Genomic DNA, 16,424 nt, shown 5'->3' with positions numbered 1-16,424 from the left:
GCTCTGCCCCTCAGCAGGCCGCTGGGCCTGCTCTGTGGGTGGTCACAGTTCCATCTACCTTGCCGGCGCAGGGGGAGGGGGCGGCTCTGCCTCTCAGCAGGCCGGTGCTCCTGTTCTGCCGGTGGGTCGCAGGCCCGCCTACCTTGCAGGAGTGATTGGAAGCTCTGCCCCTCCGCAGGCCACTGGGCCTTTTCTGTCGGTGGTCACAGTTCCACCTACCTGGCAGGCGCGGGGGGTGGGGGGCGGCTCTGCCCCTCAGCAGGCCGCTGGGCCTGTTCTGTGGGTGGTTACAGTTCCACACAACAAGCTCTTGTTTGAAATGAGCTTGTTGTGAAATCTGTTTCTCTCAACTGACAAGGGAAGACCTGACATGGAAGCCATCTTGAGGAGGCCACCTTGCAGTCTGCTGCTGCAGAAGCCTGCAAGATCATACAAGCACGGCCATAATGTCCCATCATGTGGCCCAACGTGTACCTAGCAGAACACAAATGCAAGAGTTATGGACAATATTGTACCCATGGTGATTCAAGTAAGAAATACAGAGGGGAGTGCAACTCACTAACCCTTTGAGTCTGGTGGCTCACGTGACCAGCTGAAGAGGTCATGAAACTGAACAAGTGGGTGTGAATACACTTAGGGACTAAGTGTGGGAAGGCCATGTTTGTGGGCAGCAGAGTGTATAAGACCCTTAGAGAGGTGTAACACCTGGGGAGGACTGGCTTTCTTGTCCTACAAATAGAATTCTAGGGAGATTCCTGAGATCCTGGCAGAGATTGTCATCAGCTTGGCACTAGGAATGTGTGTTCTCCAGGGAATATAATACTCAACAAAGTCCTTAAGCTCTGATTAGACCTAAGCTCTAGCCACCGGAACATCACTACTAGGACTGTGCAGAAGCCCCACATTGAGTGCATCAATGCTGTCTGTCTGCACAAAACTGCAGTTGATAGTATTTCCCATTCCTTCCTATCTTATAATGGTAAGAAGGGAAACTGAAATCTATTTCAAACAACTTCAGTGTTAGGCCAATCCAGTGGGCAGCTTAGTGAACAACACAAAAAGAGGAAGGAGTTAACCCCCAACCAAGGTTGTGTCTCTTACTCTCAATACATAGCCCAAGAAGAAACAGAATGACAGTTGAGCATAGGCACCGACATCCACCTTTATCAACACTTTGAAACACCTAAGTGGAGATAACTCTTTAAGTGTGCATGTGTGTATATGTTCTTGCTGGAGTGATTGGTTGGTAGACAGACAGACGGACATATATACATACATACATACATACATACATACATTTGTTTCTTTTTATCTCAGTTTTAGCATTTTTTAAAACATGTTTATTTTTCCTTGACTTGACCCTTAAGGGTCTGTTTTTGTCTTGTTTATTTTGGTTTTGTTTTGTTTCTTTTTTTACTTGTTTCTCTTTCTCTCCTTTTTTTTCTTCTCATAGTCAAATTCTCTTGTTCACTCTTTTTCTTTCCCTTTACTTTGTTTTATCTGTTTTTTCTCCTCCTTCTTCATAGCCATAACTGGCGACATCTTTTCTGCATTCTCTCTGTTCATGTTTTGAACATTCTAAATTGAGGAAATGACTCAATAATATCTTTAGTACCAACTAACTCTTTTTTTTTCTTTACATAAATATACACATACAAAAACACTGACATAGAATTTCAAGATGCTTAATTTAAAATGTTTTTTATTCTAAGTAGAAATCATCAAGTCTCTCTAATCTGTCTTTCCCCCATATTAGGGAAACCAGCATGAGAAAGAGGTGGCTATGGAGAAGAAATTGTCAAATACCTATTGTCTGTTGCCCCAGTTCCAGTCCAGGAGAAGGATTTGTTAAAATGAGCTGAAATTTTTCATCTCCTTCTGGAATGTCATCATCAAGAATCATGATTTCTATATTTTTATGTCTTTCTCCATCAGCAAAATGAAGAATCTGGTTAAAAGTTAAAAGGAATAATATCATTTTGAAAAACATTTTTTAATAAAATGTTTGGGATGAAACACAATATAGGTGCAAATACAAAGAATTAGCTATCTTAATTTATTTAAATTGACAATGTTTTATTTGAAAAGTAAAATTTATGGAGGAAAAGAAGAAGCTGAACATCTGATTAAGGGGAAAAAGTTACTAAGAAACAAAGTAAAAAGTTTTTAAAACACAAAGTGTTTCAGTAAGGTAAAAACAATGAAATAAAGGATAAAAATTTCAAGATAAGAAACACTTTGAGAAGGTCATCTAATGATATGAGTTCCTTAACACAAGATCTGTGTTCTCCAACATCAATTGTTACAATAGAAAAATTAATCTGCACAGAATAATCGTTACAATAAGACTAAATTTATATTACTTACTAAAATACTAAAATTATTTGCCACATGAAAATCTGTTCTAATTTACTGTGAATTAGGTTATATAATAGTGTACTAATTTATGTAGGACATAAGTCACTATAATTCTCAGGAAACAGTAATTTTAAAATAATGCATAAAGGTTGTCTGGGATAGATGTTAAGACCTACCACTGGCGTGAAGATGTAATCCAGCCCCAGTTGTGCTTCCAAATTCTGGGCGTACACAAACAAGAACACATGGCCAAGAGCCTCTCCACTTCTGTGCACTACCAACATTACACTTCCATGGGTTTCATTTACTTCAAATCTGTAAGAACAGAAAGAGAAAGTAAAGAAAGTAATTTTTTTTCCTATTTTGAACTTCTATTTGGTAGATGGTAAAAGATCTGAAGCTTGGAGAAGGGCTCACAGAGCCTTGGGTTCACCTGCTGTGCTGCCATTGGATCATCCCTCGGGCACCATCGTTGGCATCAATAATGATTTGTGCAGTCAAGCCTTCTGAATCTGAAAAATATGCAGACATATTTAAATAAATACAAATTTATTACTATAAATTTTGTATAAAGTTTTATTATTAAACTTTAAAATTTTATTATGCTTGATCTAGAATTTAAAGATAGTCCCTCTGAGATTATACAATTCCTAATATGAATATTGCTGATATTACTCAAAAGAATTTAAGACTACAAAGGCACCAATGCTAATAACATCTGAAAAAGACCACTTTGCTGACAAGAGCCACTGACTTATAAAACTTAAATCAACCACGAACAGCATGAAATAATAAGCAACTAAGGTTATGGAGCTTTTCCTATTATTTTAATAAAATTTAAAAACTCGGTACCTCTGTTCTGTAACAGAACTGTTTCAGATGGGAAGGAGTAGAGAGGCAGAAAAAAGAGGTAAAAGAAATGAGAAGAGAAGGGCAGGCAAGGAGTGGCACAGAGACAAAGACAGGTCTGATAAAGAGACACAAGGACAAAGGATACACAAACCAGAAAGCAAGAAAGATGGGGTTTCTATTAAGGAGAAGAAGAAGGAGAAGGAGAAGAAGAAGAAATCTTTGTAGAATGAAAAAAAGAGACTAAGGTTGAAGTGAATTTCTCTTATCATTTTTATTTTGTACTCTGTCCATCAAGCTTAATACGTTACCAATACCTGCTATTCAGTCTTGAAATATTAACTAACCCTGTTACTTATGTTTGTTTGATTGTTTTTTAATATTTGCTCTTTTCCTTAGTCTAGGTTGCCTGTGACAGCTGCACAGGTAGAGAAAGGAGTAGGGGTTTATGCACTTCTTTCTAGATTGAAGAGAGCAATACTGAGAGAATATAAAACCAAGAGAGAATATAAAACCAGGATTTGTGCCCATCAGAGTATCCCAGCTCTGCCATTTCATAGCTGTGTGATTATGGACATATTATTTAGTTTCTCTTAGCCTCAGTCCCCTCATCTATAAAATGGGAAGATGTAAGTAACATCAGTTTGTCACTGAAAACATATGAAATAGGAGCATCATAATGCATTGAACATCAGTCATATACTCAAACCACCTCTAATGTGAATATCACAGAAACAGAAAGTATTTTATTAGTTTTCTTAGTATGAAAAATGTTTATCATGTAATCAGACTTGATGGAACAGCCTAGTCATTGCACTCTTCTATTTTTTTGCAAAAGATCTGAAATTTGTCAAACAATAATATGTAGGAAACTAATTACTTCCTTTCAGTGTTTTCAAACTTGTCACAATGAGTCTCTGATGTGAATAAGGAATGCTGTTCCTCAAGCCACTGGGCTTGCCCAGGCTTCTCCTTCACCAAGTTAATGTCCCCTGGGTGCAATATTCTTTCTACCCTCATGATGGGGCCATGGAGCTGGGCACCCTCTGTGCTACTCACCCCCACCCCCTAGTGGGCCATCACACACACAGGCTTCAGACAAAATTCCTTAATACTAAAACATCCAAACTGCAAACAGGAGTTTTTGCTCCAACATGGGAAGTCATCTTTTTAAAGGAATCTACATAAATCTATACCAAAGTTCAAATTTTACCTTTCAGTCTGTAATGAATTAACTGAGTCTTTTCTAAAGCATGAAAAGAAAAAGATCAAAGGTCAAAAAAGAATCAGAGAACACAACAAACAAACAAAAGATCTCTTACCAAAAAGAAAATAAAATCACCTGAAAGTTGGAGAACTAATGAAAATAGCTAATTAAATGTTTAAAGAACATGAAAATAAAATGCCTTCCCAAGAACTAATTCTATTTTGAGGATTACAAATTTGCTTATAAAATAGTTGTAAAATGTAAAGACCACCACATAATAATTCTTAATGTGTTTATACTGTCCAATGCCCAAAACCACAATAATGCTGCTCTCTAAAATAAATGTAAAAAGCTCACATAGTTGAAATGAACAAACACACTTCTGATTAAAAATGAAGTTACTTTACTTCACTAGAAGGAAGTAAAATTAAACAAGCAAACAAAAGAGACAACATACCTAGTCTTGGAGGAAATGAGGTTAAAGGGGCCATGATAAGTTCCACATAGGTTAAATTCACCAGGAAATATTCTTCTAGTTCAGGTATATCATCCTACAAAAATTACATACATTAAATTCCTTTAATTACAAATCAAAAGCTATTTTTAAGTTGTCTTACAAATATATATGCATCAACAGTATACAGAGTATCAAAATGAAATTGCAGCAGAAAATATCTAAATTGGAAAAAAATAGAAGTATTAAACTTATACCTAGCTGTATAGGTTGAACAGTATGAAACCACTTAATAATATATTTTCAGCCTAGACCTACATAATACGCAAACTAATTATATAAATATATAAACCTGGTTATTTTAAATGTAACATGAACAAAACATTTTAAATTCCATAATATCCAATATTTAGAATGAGGGATAGAATGATATCATTATAATGTATACACACACACACACACACACATACACACACACACATTACATATATGCTTTTCAATGAAAGAGATCTTCAAAATTCTATAATTTTAGGTAAGTTGCTTAAATATTAAGGCTCCAATTCAATCATCTTTATAATGGAAGAAATAATAGCTACTTTGGGGTGAGATTGTAATAATAATTTAAAATAATGTTTGTGGAGTACATGATCTACAGACAATACTTTTAAAATGATAGTTATTATTATTAATCATTAGACCACATAATAACCAATGAAAAACAAGGCTGGTGCCCAAACAGCAAAATCCATGTCAGGAGGGACCAGCCAGCCACTAATAGTTACACACTGTGTAACTATTGCTTTTGTTTATCAAACCTGCAGTGTTTTAATCTAGTGCTACTCAAAGAGCAGAAAGGGTTGCAAAGAGCTAGGGAGAAAGAAAAGTGAAACTGAAAACCCATGTTTAAAAATTTAGACTATAGGGGGAGGAAAAGAATGGCTATATATTTTCTGTTTTTAAAACTAACATAACTAAGGAATAATTCACTTACTTAAATTCAGTTACATTAACAGATGAGACATTTGAAAGATGACTTGCCTGTGATTTTTGTCAAATCCTGTGTTACCTGTTACATATTGATATAATATTACCTTATATTTTATGGATTTGGAATTCTCATAATGCTACCATAGCTCATAGTGCCACAGAAATCATAAAAACTACTCACTTCAGATGGCTTATCCTACTTATAAATTCATAAAAATAAAAGACCCTGAGAGAATAGAACCTTTTAAAAATGGAATCTCCAAAATACATAGTAAACTGAAAAATATTTTTCAAATGAAATATTCATTCTCCACTACATACCGTCCCCTAACCTCACTATAATACTATTTTTATAAACCTCTTGGAAATGTATTTTAGTAGCTTAAACACTAAGCTCTAAATCAACATGGGAGTTCACAATATGAAAAATTATTTAAAGTATAATTTCAGCCACCAATGATTACTTTAAGCTTGACCATAATCACATTTTATGGTATCAGTCTCTAGTGAGGTTCCTGCTGTCTCTAATTTAACAGGTTCTACCCACAAAGACTGTGACCTACATGGATTTGCTGGTCCAATAAATTGTTTGGAGTAATCAAAATGCTCCTTTGGAACCTCTTAGGCCAGTTTCTTCCTATAGGGAACTGCCCTGAGGAAATTCTCTTTTTCACAAGATGTTTCTATAAGCAAAAGCACAAAAGCAGGATAGCCCATCTAAACAGGAGGAGAAACTTCTGTGTGATTTGAAAAAAAAAAATCATGAAAAATAATAAGCTGATTTAAAGGAACCAGAAGAGGGAATGAAACAGAAATGAATTCAAGAGTTTCTGGAGATTATAGTTGTAAACTATACCAACTTTATATTAAAGGCAGAGTAATGTTTTAATATAGAGAGAATTAAAAATTATCACATAATCTTAGCTTTCATGAAATTCATTACTTAAAAAGGGCTTGCATGTTTTGCTTGCTGACTTGTACTTCTACTGGTTGGTAGAAATCTCTTCCTGGAAATATTAATATGTTTTAGGATATTCTCTCAGGTTCTACTTTGGGGTTACTTCAGGTTTGATATAATAACAGGAAAGTAACAAGAGAGTTTTACCTCAAGTATAGTGATGTTGATGGCTGCTGCTGTTTCCCCTTCTTCTAAAATCAGAAAGCCAATTACTGGGACAAAATCAACTTCTGCTTCTGCAAGGTTTCCCTCAGTTTGATTCTTCAGACTCAGCATTCCAGGAACCGTGGTATACGTAACATTGATAGCTCCTAATTGAATTGGTTAAAAAAGGTTTTGTAGTTATTTAAACTTCTAAATAAGTCTCACTATGTCCTCAGATCTTTCCTTTAGCAACTGCAGTAACTTCTACTGTTGTCCTCAATTCCTTGGCCTTTCCTATTTCCACAGTCTTTACCATGTGAGGATCAGCGATGGCTCTTTCTGGGTAAGGTATACAAACCCCACCTGGGGACTCTGAGTTTGTGTAAAAGAAAATAAAATTGATGATGTGCTAGTCATGAGCCTAGACCTAAGGTTTTCACTTGCTTTCTTGTGCTTCTACTTGTCCAGGAGAAGAATAAAAAACATGGAGAAGAGCCAGCCCAGCCAAGCCCAGTGTTATCAGTGGACCCACATGCCACCTCCTACCACATCCTGCTGAGATTTGTTAAACATCATTTCTGTGCAAATAGATAATTCCCTTGGAATCTTTTAAAATTAAAGAAGTTATAAAGTACTATCCCCAAACTAATAAATATTATTTTTTTCCTTCCCTGATTTAGTTTAGTAATGGCTTTATCCACACAAAAATACTTCGAAAGCCCTTGCCAGAAACCCCATTCATTCTAAAGCAATACAAACCTAGAGATCCAAATTCTCTGTTGATGAAAAGCTGAATTGTTATGTTAGCCTCCTGCAGCAAGACAAATCTTGATGAAAGAGCAAAATTTAAAACTCCATGTGGTTCATCACTGGCTTCCACTGTCAAGACAGCTGCATATCCTTGAGTATCAAGCAGAGCAATTCCTGCTGGTGGAACTCCTAAAAATATCAGGGACCCCATTAGGAAACCTAACAGAAATTTGGCATTAACATCTAAATATGTAAAACATATCCCCACTCTAAAGCATTTTAAAGTCACCAGAAAGGGTTCTCCTTTGTCACGTCTCTACAGAAATCTCCAGGTGACAAAGATCCTGCATTCCATCCACCCTTCCAGAAAGTAAATCATGAAGTTTTCACTTGGCATATTATTGTCATTACTGATTGTATTTGTTATCTGAATTTCAGAAATGGAGTAGAATCTAGGGAACGTACCTAGATGTCTACTCAAAAAATGACTAAATTTGAATTGTTATATACTATAATTGGTCCTAAATCCAAATGAGTTTGTTGACATAAAATTAATTTCAAAATTTTCTACCCTTGAAATGTATTTCATTCCATAAATAACTATTTAGCAAAACATTTTAGAGCTTTTTTCACTTGTCCACAAAGTATTCCCAATCCTGTGCTAGTGTTCTTTGGATCTAACATTTCTAAGGAACAGACAATATTTAAAGTAACATTTTTAAAATTGATATTTAATTGTTAGAAATACAGAAAGCAATACCGTTTCTTTTTTGAAAAGAAAAAGTTCAAAACTGAATTCTGAACTACCTTGTGTCCTGACATCGTACAGAATGACTTGATACACTTCTTTTTCCTCAGGAATGTTATCATCCAACAAATGCACCAATATTGTTTGATTCATTGTCCCCTAGGTCAAAAAGAAAGAAACCCATCTTTGTTTTGTTACTGACCATAAACGATCTCCTCATTGTATTAACCTTATAAATCATGCATCCAAACATATTTTCATTAAACAAACATGTCTGTAAATTAATGAAATTAATTAAATAATGAATGTTGACATGAGAAACCAGACTTAAAGCAGAAAGGAGCTAACTGTGGAAGATTCTGAAGGCTGAGCTAATTAATGTAAATCTTATCTAATGCGCACTATTAAAACCTTCACACAAAGCAGTAAGTTGGGGAGATTTTTACAACAGTGGTGAGTAGGAAAAAAATGGAGCAGGGGAAAGAAGATACCAGTATTGCAGGGATGTCAGTTACACAAAGTACGCTGTAGTGCCCGGGCAGAGGTAATAACTATTTGGCTTAATACTCAGAAAGTGAAAATGAAAAGAATGCATACATCATCAAAGAAGAATTCATACCAATGGGTGTGAAAAGAGAGAATGATGATAACTACAATACAGTGATGTTGATTTCTATCCCATTTTCCTCAACACTTTTTTTTCCTAGAAATTTATGGTGAAACTTTTCTTTGTGGTATTACCTCAGGAAAGAAGAGTTGTCCAGTAAAGTTAGCAATATTGAATTCTATATTTTGTCCAATAATTTTCCAGTTAACAGTAACATTTCCTCGCCCAGGAGGTGTTCTTATCACATGGAATTGCAACATTTCTCCTGCAAGTGAAATGTCCTCATTGATAAGTACTTAAAGGAAAATGAGCATTTACATTGGAACTCAACAAAACCCAAATCTCAAGCATGCAACTACTGCAGCAACTTTTCCAAGAACATTACAAAGCTGATCTGTTTTGTATTCTCTAGAAGCCTTATACATGCTTATTGCTTATTAACACTGGGATCCCACTTCTAAATACTCATTCAGGAAATTCAGTATATAAAATTTATAAGAGCACATGCTAAAATGGGAAACACAAGCTAGTATACACTCCAAAACATGCACCAGAACATGAATGTTCTGTAAGTCAAAGAAAATAATAAAGTCCTCATGATCAAAACTATAACAAGAGCAAATTCTTTCTTCATTTTTCAAAAGGAAACAAATTCCTTACACCGATATGCAATGTGATTTTGCACAATGCATGCATAAAAATGCTTGCAAATACCTGAAAATCACATTTCTTTAGATTGTAACTTACATATACCATCAATGATTTTGTTTTATAGAAAGAAATACAAAGGAAAGGTGTCAAATCTGTATATCAATGTCTGTAACTTCATCAAAGTCACAGTCATTTGGCCCAGATAACTGAGTATTTTAGATACTTCCCATTCCTGATATTTATCCCTATGTATCATTTTATAAAACTGGAGAAAATCATAAGAATTTCTTTTTCATATTGCTAGAAGTGGGAAGAAAACTGCTAAGAATTAAGCTGATGACTGTGACTTGCTGAAAAAATACTTGATTCACTAGTTTTATATGATGATGAATACAAGTTAATGTATTCTAATAAAAAATAAAGAATACTGTTATAGAAAAATAAACAGAACAATGCTTAAAAGGTTTAAAAGAACGCATCCTTATTCAAATTTTATACCACATACATATAATGGAAATCCACAACTATGCATTTAAAAAGTCACTTTTACTTAGTTATACAAATAGCTTTGCCTACAACATTAGCAAGTCCTTCAACATTTTTTAAATAAAGGGAGTAAAGACAAAACAATAAAATGTAATATTTTATCAAATTACTACAGTTTATATTTCTGAAGATAATAAAATGAATACATATTTCTAATAGAAATTTCTTAAATAAAAATATCATGGATTTATTCATTTAGAAACTATTATATTAATTGCTAAAAACAATAATTTTTCATACTAAATTTTAACACATAAATTTAATCTAATGAATCATTTTTGTAGAGTGGAGAATACATATAAAAAAGATAAAAGCATCACAAAAATGTTTTAATTCATTTTAAGTATTTCAGTACAAACATTAGTACTCTAAGTATTGGCTTTTCCTTTTCTTTTTTTTTTTCTTAGCACATAAGTACTGCAAGTGAAGAATCAAATTCTCTAAAATATTAGGTATAACAGAAAAAAGTGTACAATCAGCCATAATTGTCAGCCTACTATTTAAATTTTTTATTTGTATAACTCATTTGAATAAAATATAGACAGACTGTACTATCAAACTCTGGAGTTTCTCTATTGTACAAATTTCTTATAGAGCAACTTGTTGAAAAATAAGTTTGTTACTGAAAAGTATAGGAAAATCCTTGAAGTTAAGATGTTTCACCTGCAGTGTTGTCTGCTTACACAAATAAAAAGGTCCTAAAGTCGCAAATCTAGTAATAGTTCAAAAATAAAATTATGACAGTTTGATTAAATGCAAAAAATGCAAAGAAAACACAAATAGCAAGAAAATAAAATGTAGGTCAATAAAGATCCATGTTGAAGGGAGACTTAAAATAATAAAAAAAAATTATGGCTGAAATTTGTATATGAAGATTTGGGAATCAATATTTCATTCTGAGGTTAAAATAAAAGTGAAATGTTGAAGGGAGGAAAAAAGTATTCCCACAAACTTACTATGTGGAAAAATATGCAGTATAACACTACTTTATAAATTTCATTTCTGAAAATTTAACAAGTTGCCATAAAAGTAACTTTCAAGAAAACATTGCAAGAAACAAAATTTGAAGTATGGTACAATGGGGCACACACATATACACACACATCCAGATAAGTGAAAAGTAAACAAAGTATTTCTTAAACACATAATCTTATAAACCTATTGCAAATTTATCACGTCAATAGTAAGAATAGTGTGCAAATTTTTCTAAACAATAAAATGTTGAAATTGATTCTTCTTCTTAATACAGACACCTAGAAGCTAGGCCTATTTAAAATGCATCTGGGAAAAAAGCAGTGGATATACCACAGGGTCACCTTCTACCAAAACACAGAGTTGACCAACAAAGTTAAGGGAAAACAGGAAGACTCAGAAACAAGTGCTTAGTCTTCAAAATCTAAGATGAAGGACAGTAGGAAAATTCTTGAGAGTGTATGTTCAAGTTATCCCATAAGAAACATTTTCCTAGGTGCTATACTGCCTTCCGGTTTTTCCCAAGAATGAAAGTTGGAGGAACACCCTCAACTATCAAAGTCTGACCACATTACTTGAAAATCATCTTGATATAAAATTCACGAAGTCCACCCAAAGTGGACAACACATTTCAAGCTTCAGGCAAAAGATCTATCAAATAGTGTCTAGACCTAGCCTAATACAGATAAAGAAAATAAAACAAAAATGCATTTTAATAACCCTGAGTGTTTCATCCACTTATTCCTCAAACCAAGATTCTTTTTATAAAGATAAATGGCAACTATGAGGTATATATAATAATAGAAAACAAAATAGAAAAATAGCTTAGTCAATAAATGATACATGATATATACGGATCACCCAAATTTATTGACTCTACAATGAAAAGAAAATGGTTAAATATTATAGGAATATGAATAATTTAAATCATAGACTGCCAATGTGAATACTTTTAAAAAAACAATTTCTAATATAGCATGCCAATATTGGTATTTTAAAAAATAATTACATTTCTTATTCAAATCTTTGTGTAAAAAAGCTTCATGCTGTCTCTAAGAAAAGAAAAAATTTTAAATCTATTGAACATGACATGATGATTATGATGCTGCTGAGTTGGGTGAGTGAAAAATCTAACACAGGTTTATAAAAAGTACATTTATGCATGATTTGCAATCACAGTAAAGTCCATTGTCTCATATTTCTAAATTCTGTCCATTACATTTGAAAAAAGTAATATTTACCACTGGGCATCTCTCCAATTGCTTTAGGACAAAACATAGAAATAGGATTCCTCAGAATTCAATACATAGCAATTCCTTCTTGTAAATCACAAACGGATTTCTAGAGCCCAAAGTCCAGTATCATCTACATTTTAAATCTAATCACACAAATGAAGCTCCAACACCAGCCAGAAGCAATGTTGAGATTGTTGAGAGCCCACACAGCACGAGCTTTTACTCTATTTTTTTAACAGTTTTCCTTGAAAAATCACCATGAGGTTTTCATTAGTTCACTTTAGTAAACTCATCTTAATATACATTTCTCTATGAAGTTTTTGTGGTAGTATTATAAAGAATACATACATAAAATACTGAATTCTTGAGGTTCATTAAGATTTATTATGTTCATTTTCAAAATCATTATGATTTTGAAAAAATAAAATTAATTTAGGCTGTCAAAAATGGCTTTATTGGAATAAAAGGGGAAAAGTAAAAAATAAAAATTACCCTTCACTTTCATTTGAAAGATATAAAATATCTATGGAGTGCTCATGCAAGCAATAAAAACAATTCAGTGTTTTCTGTCCCATACCAAACACATAATCATATACTGGTATGCTGATGTAAATTTTTAACCAATAACCCACTTGGACCATGTATTTTAATTACAAATCCATTTTCCTCTTTGTGTCTCCTGCAGTACTCGGCTGTTGATAACTGAAGATACCAGAATATGGTTTTTAGGTGAAGTTCATCCAACCCAACGAGAATACAGGTGCTGGTGTCTGCGATTTCTCCAAGATCTTTGGTGCCCAGAAGGAGAGCCTGGTTTCTTTAGAAACCATGCATTACTATCATCACCACTAAACACACACAGGATGCACGTGCACAACACTAGGTATCTTACAGTTAAAATCCCCTTAAGTTAATGCTGGAAATTCATATTTTTTTTTATTTTTTAAAACTGAAATTCCAGGACTAGGGTTGTGGCTCAGTGGTAGAGCACTTGCCTCATATGTGAGAGGCACTGAGTTCAACTCTCAACACCACATATAAATAAGTGAATAATAAAAAAAATAATAATAATAAATAAATAAATAAATAAGTGAATAAAATAAAGGTCCATCAACAACTAAAAAAATATTTTCTTAAAAAAATGAAAAATTCCATCATATCACAGCAAAGCACATATCTAGTCTAGCTCTAAATTCCTTCTTTCATCTAACCTTTCCTGGCCTTAGCTTTATTTGTAGCCTCCATACCATCAACACTTAAATTCTCTATTTATACAGTATCCCCTGCCCAAGTTTCTTCAACAAAGCAAAAGCAAATTCAATATACTCCTCTTTAATTTATTTTCTCCAGTGTTACTTCTTTCCTTGTTCTCATGGCCAAAGAGCAGTGCTTCTCAAAATTTTATACTATAAAAAGGCTGGGGTTGTAGCTCAGTGGCAGAGCGCTTGTCTAGCATGTGTGAGGCACTGGGTTCCATCTCCAGCACCACATAAAAATAAATAAATAAACAAAATAAAGGTATTTTTAAAAATAGCAAGAGAACACATGGAATATAAGCCCATAGATAATGCTTTTGGATATCAAAGCAAAGTGAAACTGGTATAAAAGTTTATCTCATCATAAACCATTAGCACTCTGTGAACTGGAATAGGCCTGAGGACACTGCTTTTTTTTTTTTTTTTTAAGTTGTAGATGGACACAATCCCTTTATTTTATTTATTTATTTTTATATAGTGCTGAGGATCAAACCCAGTGCCTCACACATGTTAGGCAATCGTTCTACCACTGAGCCACAACCCCAGTCCGAGGACCCTGCTTTGAGGGCACTCCCCAAAGGCCACTAAATCCTTTAGTTTATCCTTAGATATCATCTTTCTATCCCCAATTTTTCTTTACAATCCATCCAGAGCTGCTACTATTTTCTCTAGCCCATTTGAAAATCTTACTTGTTGGTTACATTAGTATGAGACCCATTGATTACTTCCTTATTCTGGTAACTGATGAACATTTCTCCCTAGTTTCTTCTGTCCCCTCTTTGTCCTCTGAGCTCTTACTTTCCCAGTATCTTAGCTTGCTGTTCTACATGATTACGTCCTTGATAACTTGTTTTCTCCTATGTTCCCAAAGATTGTATTTTCCTGATTTCAACTATCTCTGAAAATTCAACTTCTATCTCTGAGATAGAATTAAAGTCTCTTACCAAATTCTTCCTTTCACATGGACATTACTACTCACATTCATTACTCTTTCAATTAAAATCACTTCACATATTTATCAAAAAATCCTTGCATTGTCAGGTTCTGCAGCAAATACAAATTCAAACAAAACAGTCTCTCCTCACAAGGTGCACTGTAGTGTGGGCTTTGGATCCAGCGCAGCTGGGTTTAAAGCTCCACCTCTGATCTCCAATTCAATTTCCTTATGTAAAAATCTTGTGTATTCAATTATACCCAGTTCATAGGACTGCTACTAAAATGAAGTGAAATAACTGATGTGGAGCAACTGTCACACAGAAAATACCCCATAAATATTCTTGTTGTCATTAATATTAACTATCCCAGCAGTGACATTTTATTTCTACTATGTTACCAAAAAATTTTTGGTAGTTAACGATTTGTCTTTAGATTGGGTTTATGGCAATTTGTTAGTCACTCTTAATCATTATTGCTAAGACAACATGCAATTCTACACCATTAACAATAGTAAAGAGTGTCAGAAAATGGCTCAAACATTTGCATAAATAATTTCAATAAACTTGCAAGTTGGGAGAATATACTAAGGAGACAGATGGTAAACACTGAAATGCATTCAGTTTCCAGCACAGTCACAAATTAGTTATTTGACCTTGTCAAGTCATTTGATTTCTCAGCTTTGTTTTCCTCATCTGTAGAGATCCATATACATGATCTATATCCTTTTTATTTCTTAATTCTTTAAGATAAAATTATTTTTTAATTCTAAATACAAACTATGTGCTGAAACAATCTGTAAATTTTTTTTGAATCTCAAAATAGGCTTATTCAAAGACAAAAAAACAAAACAGTTGTAATATCTAAAACACAAAAATTAGCCTATATATGATATGCAATAAAAAATAAAGATTCAAGAAAATTACAGTGTTTCAAGACAAAAAAAAATAGATATTATATAAGATTTTCCAGTTTGGCACTCTTTATAAAACATACAAAAACAATATAAAATCAAGGCTAAAATGTTCACTGATTTTAATCTAGTACTTGTTTTTAACAGGGAGCCAATATTTTACTGTTTCATAGTAAAAGCTACTAAAAAGCATATACTACATTTGCCAAGAACTGTGCCAAGCACTTTATACTTATTATAAGCTCATTTAATCCTCATGAAGAAACCTATGAAGTAAGTAATATTTTGCCATTTAACAGATGAAAAACCTGGACATCCCACACCAGTGGAGAATGGCAAGCTGGAACACAGTATCATTCTGTAAGCCTCCTACATCTAGTTAAGCAGTGCACTAAGCCTCCTCCCAAACATGTCCCGCTTGGATGAAAACACATAGTTCAACAAAATAATTAAAGGAAAAAAATCACAAGCTTTAAAACACTAGGCAAAAAATGATACCCATAGAAAAGAAAATGAATGTGCTCAAAAAAAAGAACCCACCTTCATGACCAATGACAGATCTGGAAGCAGTCTGAAAACTAACAATTCCCGCCACATTGTCATTGGCCAAAATGTTCACTCTCACAGTGTCGGAACTGGGCAAAATTCTACTTCCTCCTTCAGTGTACACCAAACTAACTATGATGCTTTCATCATCCTCTGGATCGGAATCATCCAGAATGGTTAAAATGGCTGTCTTTTTGGTTTCACCTATAAAAAAAAATATTAATGGAATTAAAAACGAAAGTTAAGAAAATCACCAATGTAGAGAACTCAGAAAGGCCCCAAATAATCTCTACCTTAAAAACGGAAGTAA

General features: G+C 33.8%; 1 protein-coding gene across 2 annotated transcripts in view; it reads right to left on the bottom strand.

The window, feature by feature from the left end:
• The window catches only part of Adgrv1 (adhesion G protein-coupled receptor V1), a 548,667-nt gene that overhangs the window by 402,650 nt on the left and 129,593 nt on the right, over window positions 1-16,424 (bottom strand). For both annotated transcript variants that reach the window (XM_048811397.1, XM_048811398.1), the window contains 9 exons: window positions 16,109-16,318; window positions 9,197-9,327; window positions 8,515-8,614; window positions 7,717-7,896; window positions 6,961-7,124; window positions 4,872-4,965; window positions 2,792-2,870; window positions 2,535-2,673; window positions 1,807-1,948 (listed from right to left, as the gene is read on the bottom strand). In XM_048811397.1, coding sequence (XP_048667354.1) covers window positions 1,807-1,948; window positions 2,535-2,673; window positions 2,792-2,870; window positions 4,872-4,965; window positions 6,961-7,124; window positions 7,717-7,896; window positions 8,515-8,614; window positions 9,197-9,327; window positions 16,109-16,318 — 1,239 coding nt within the window. The remainder of the gene's footprint in view (window positions 1-1,806; window positions 1,949-2,534; window positions 2,674-2,791; window positions 2,871-4,871; window positions 4,966-6,960; window positions 7,125-7,716; window positions 7,897-8,514; window positions 8,615-9,196; window positions 9,328-16,108; window positions 16,319-16,424) is intronic.

Source organism: Marmota marmota, unplaced genomic scaffold (assembly GCF_001458135.2).
Source record: "Marmota marmota marmota unplaced genomic scaffold, marMar, whole genome shotgun sequence".
Lineage (NCBI taxonomy): Eukaryota > Metazoa > Chordata > Mammalia > Rodentia > Sciuridae > Marmota > Marmota marmota.
Note: the sequence above shows the minus strand (reverse complement) of the source record. Positions and strands in the feature narration are given on the sequence as shown.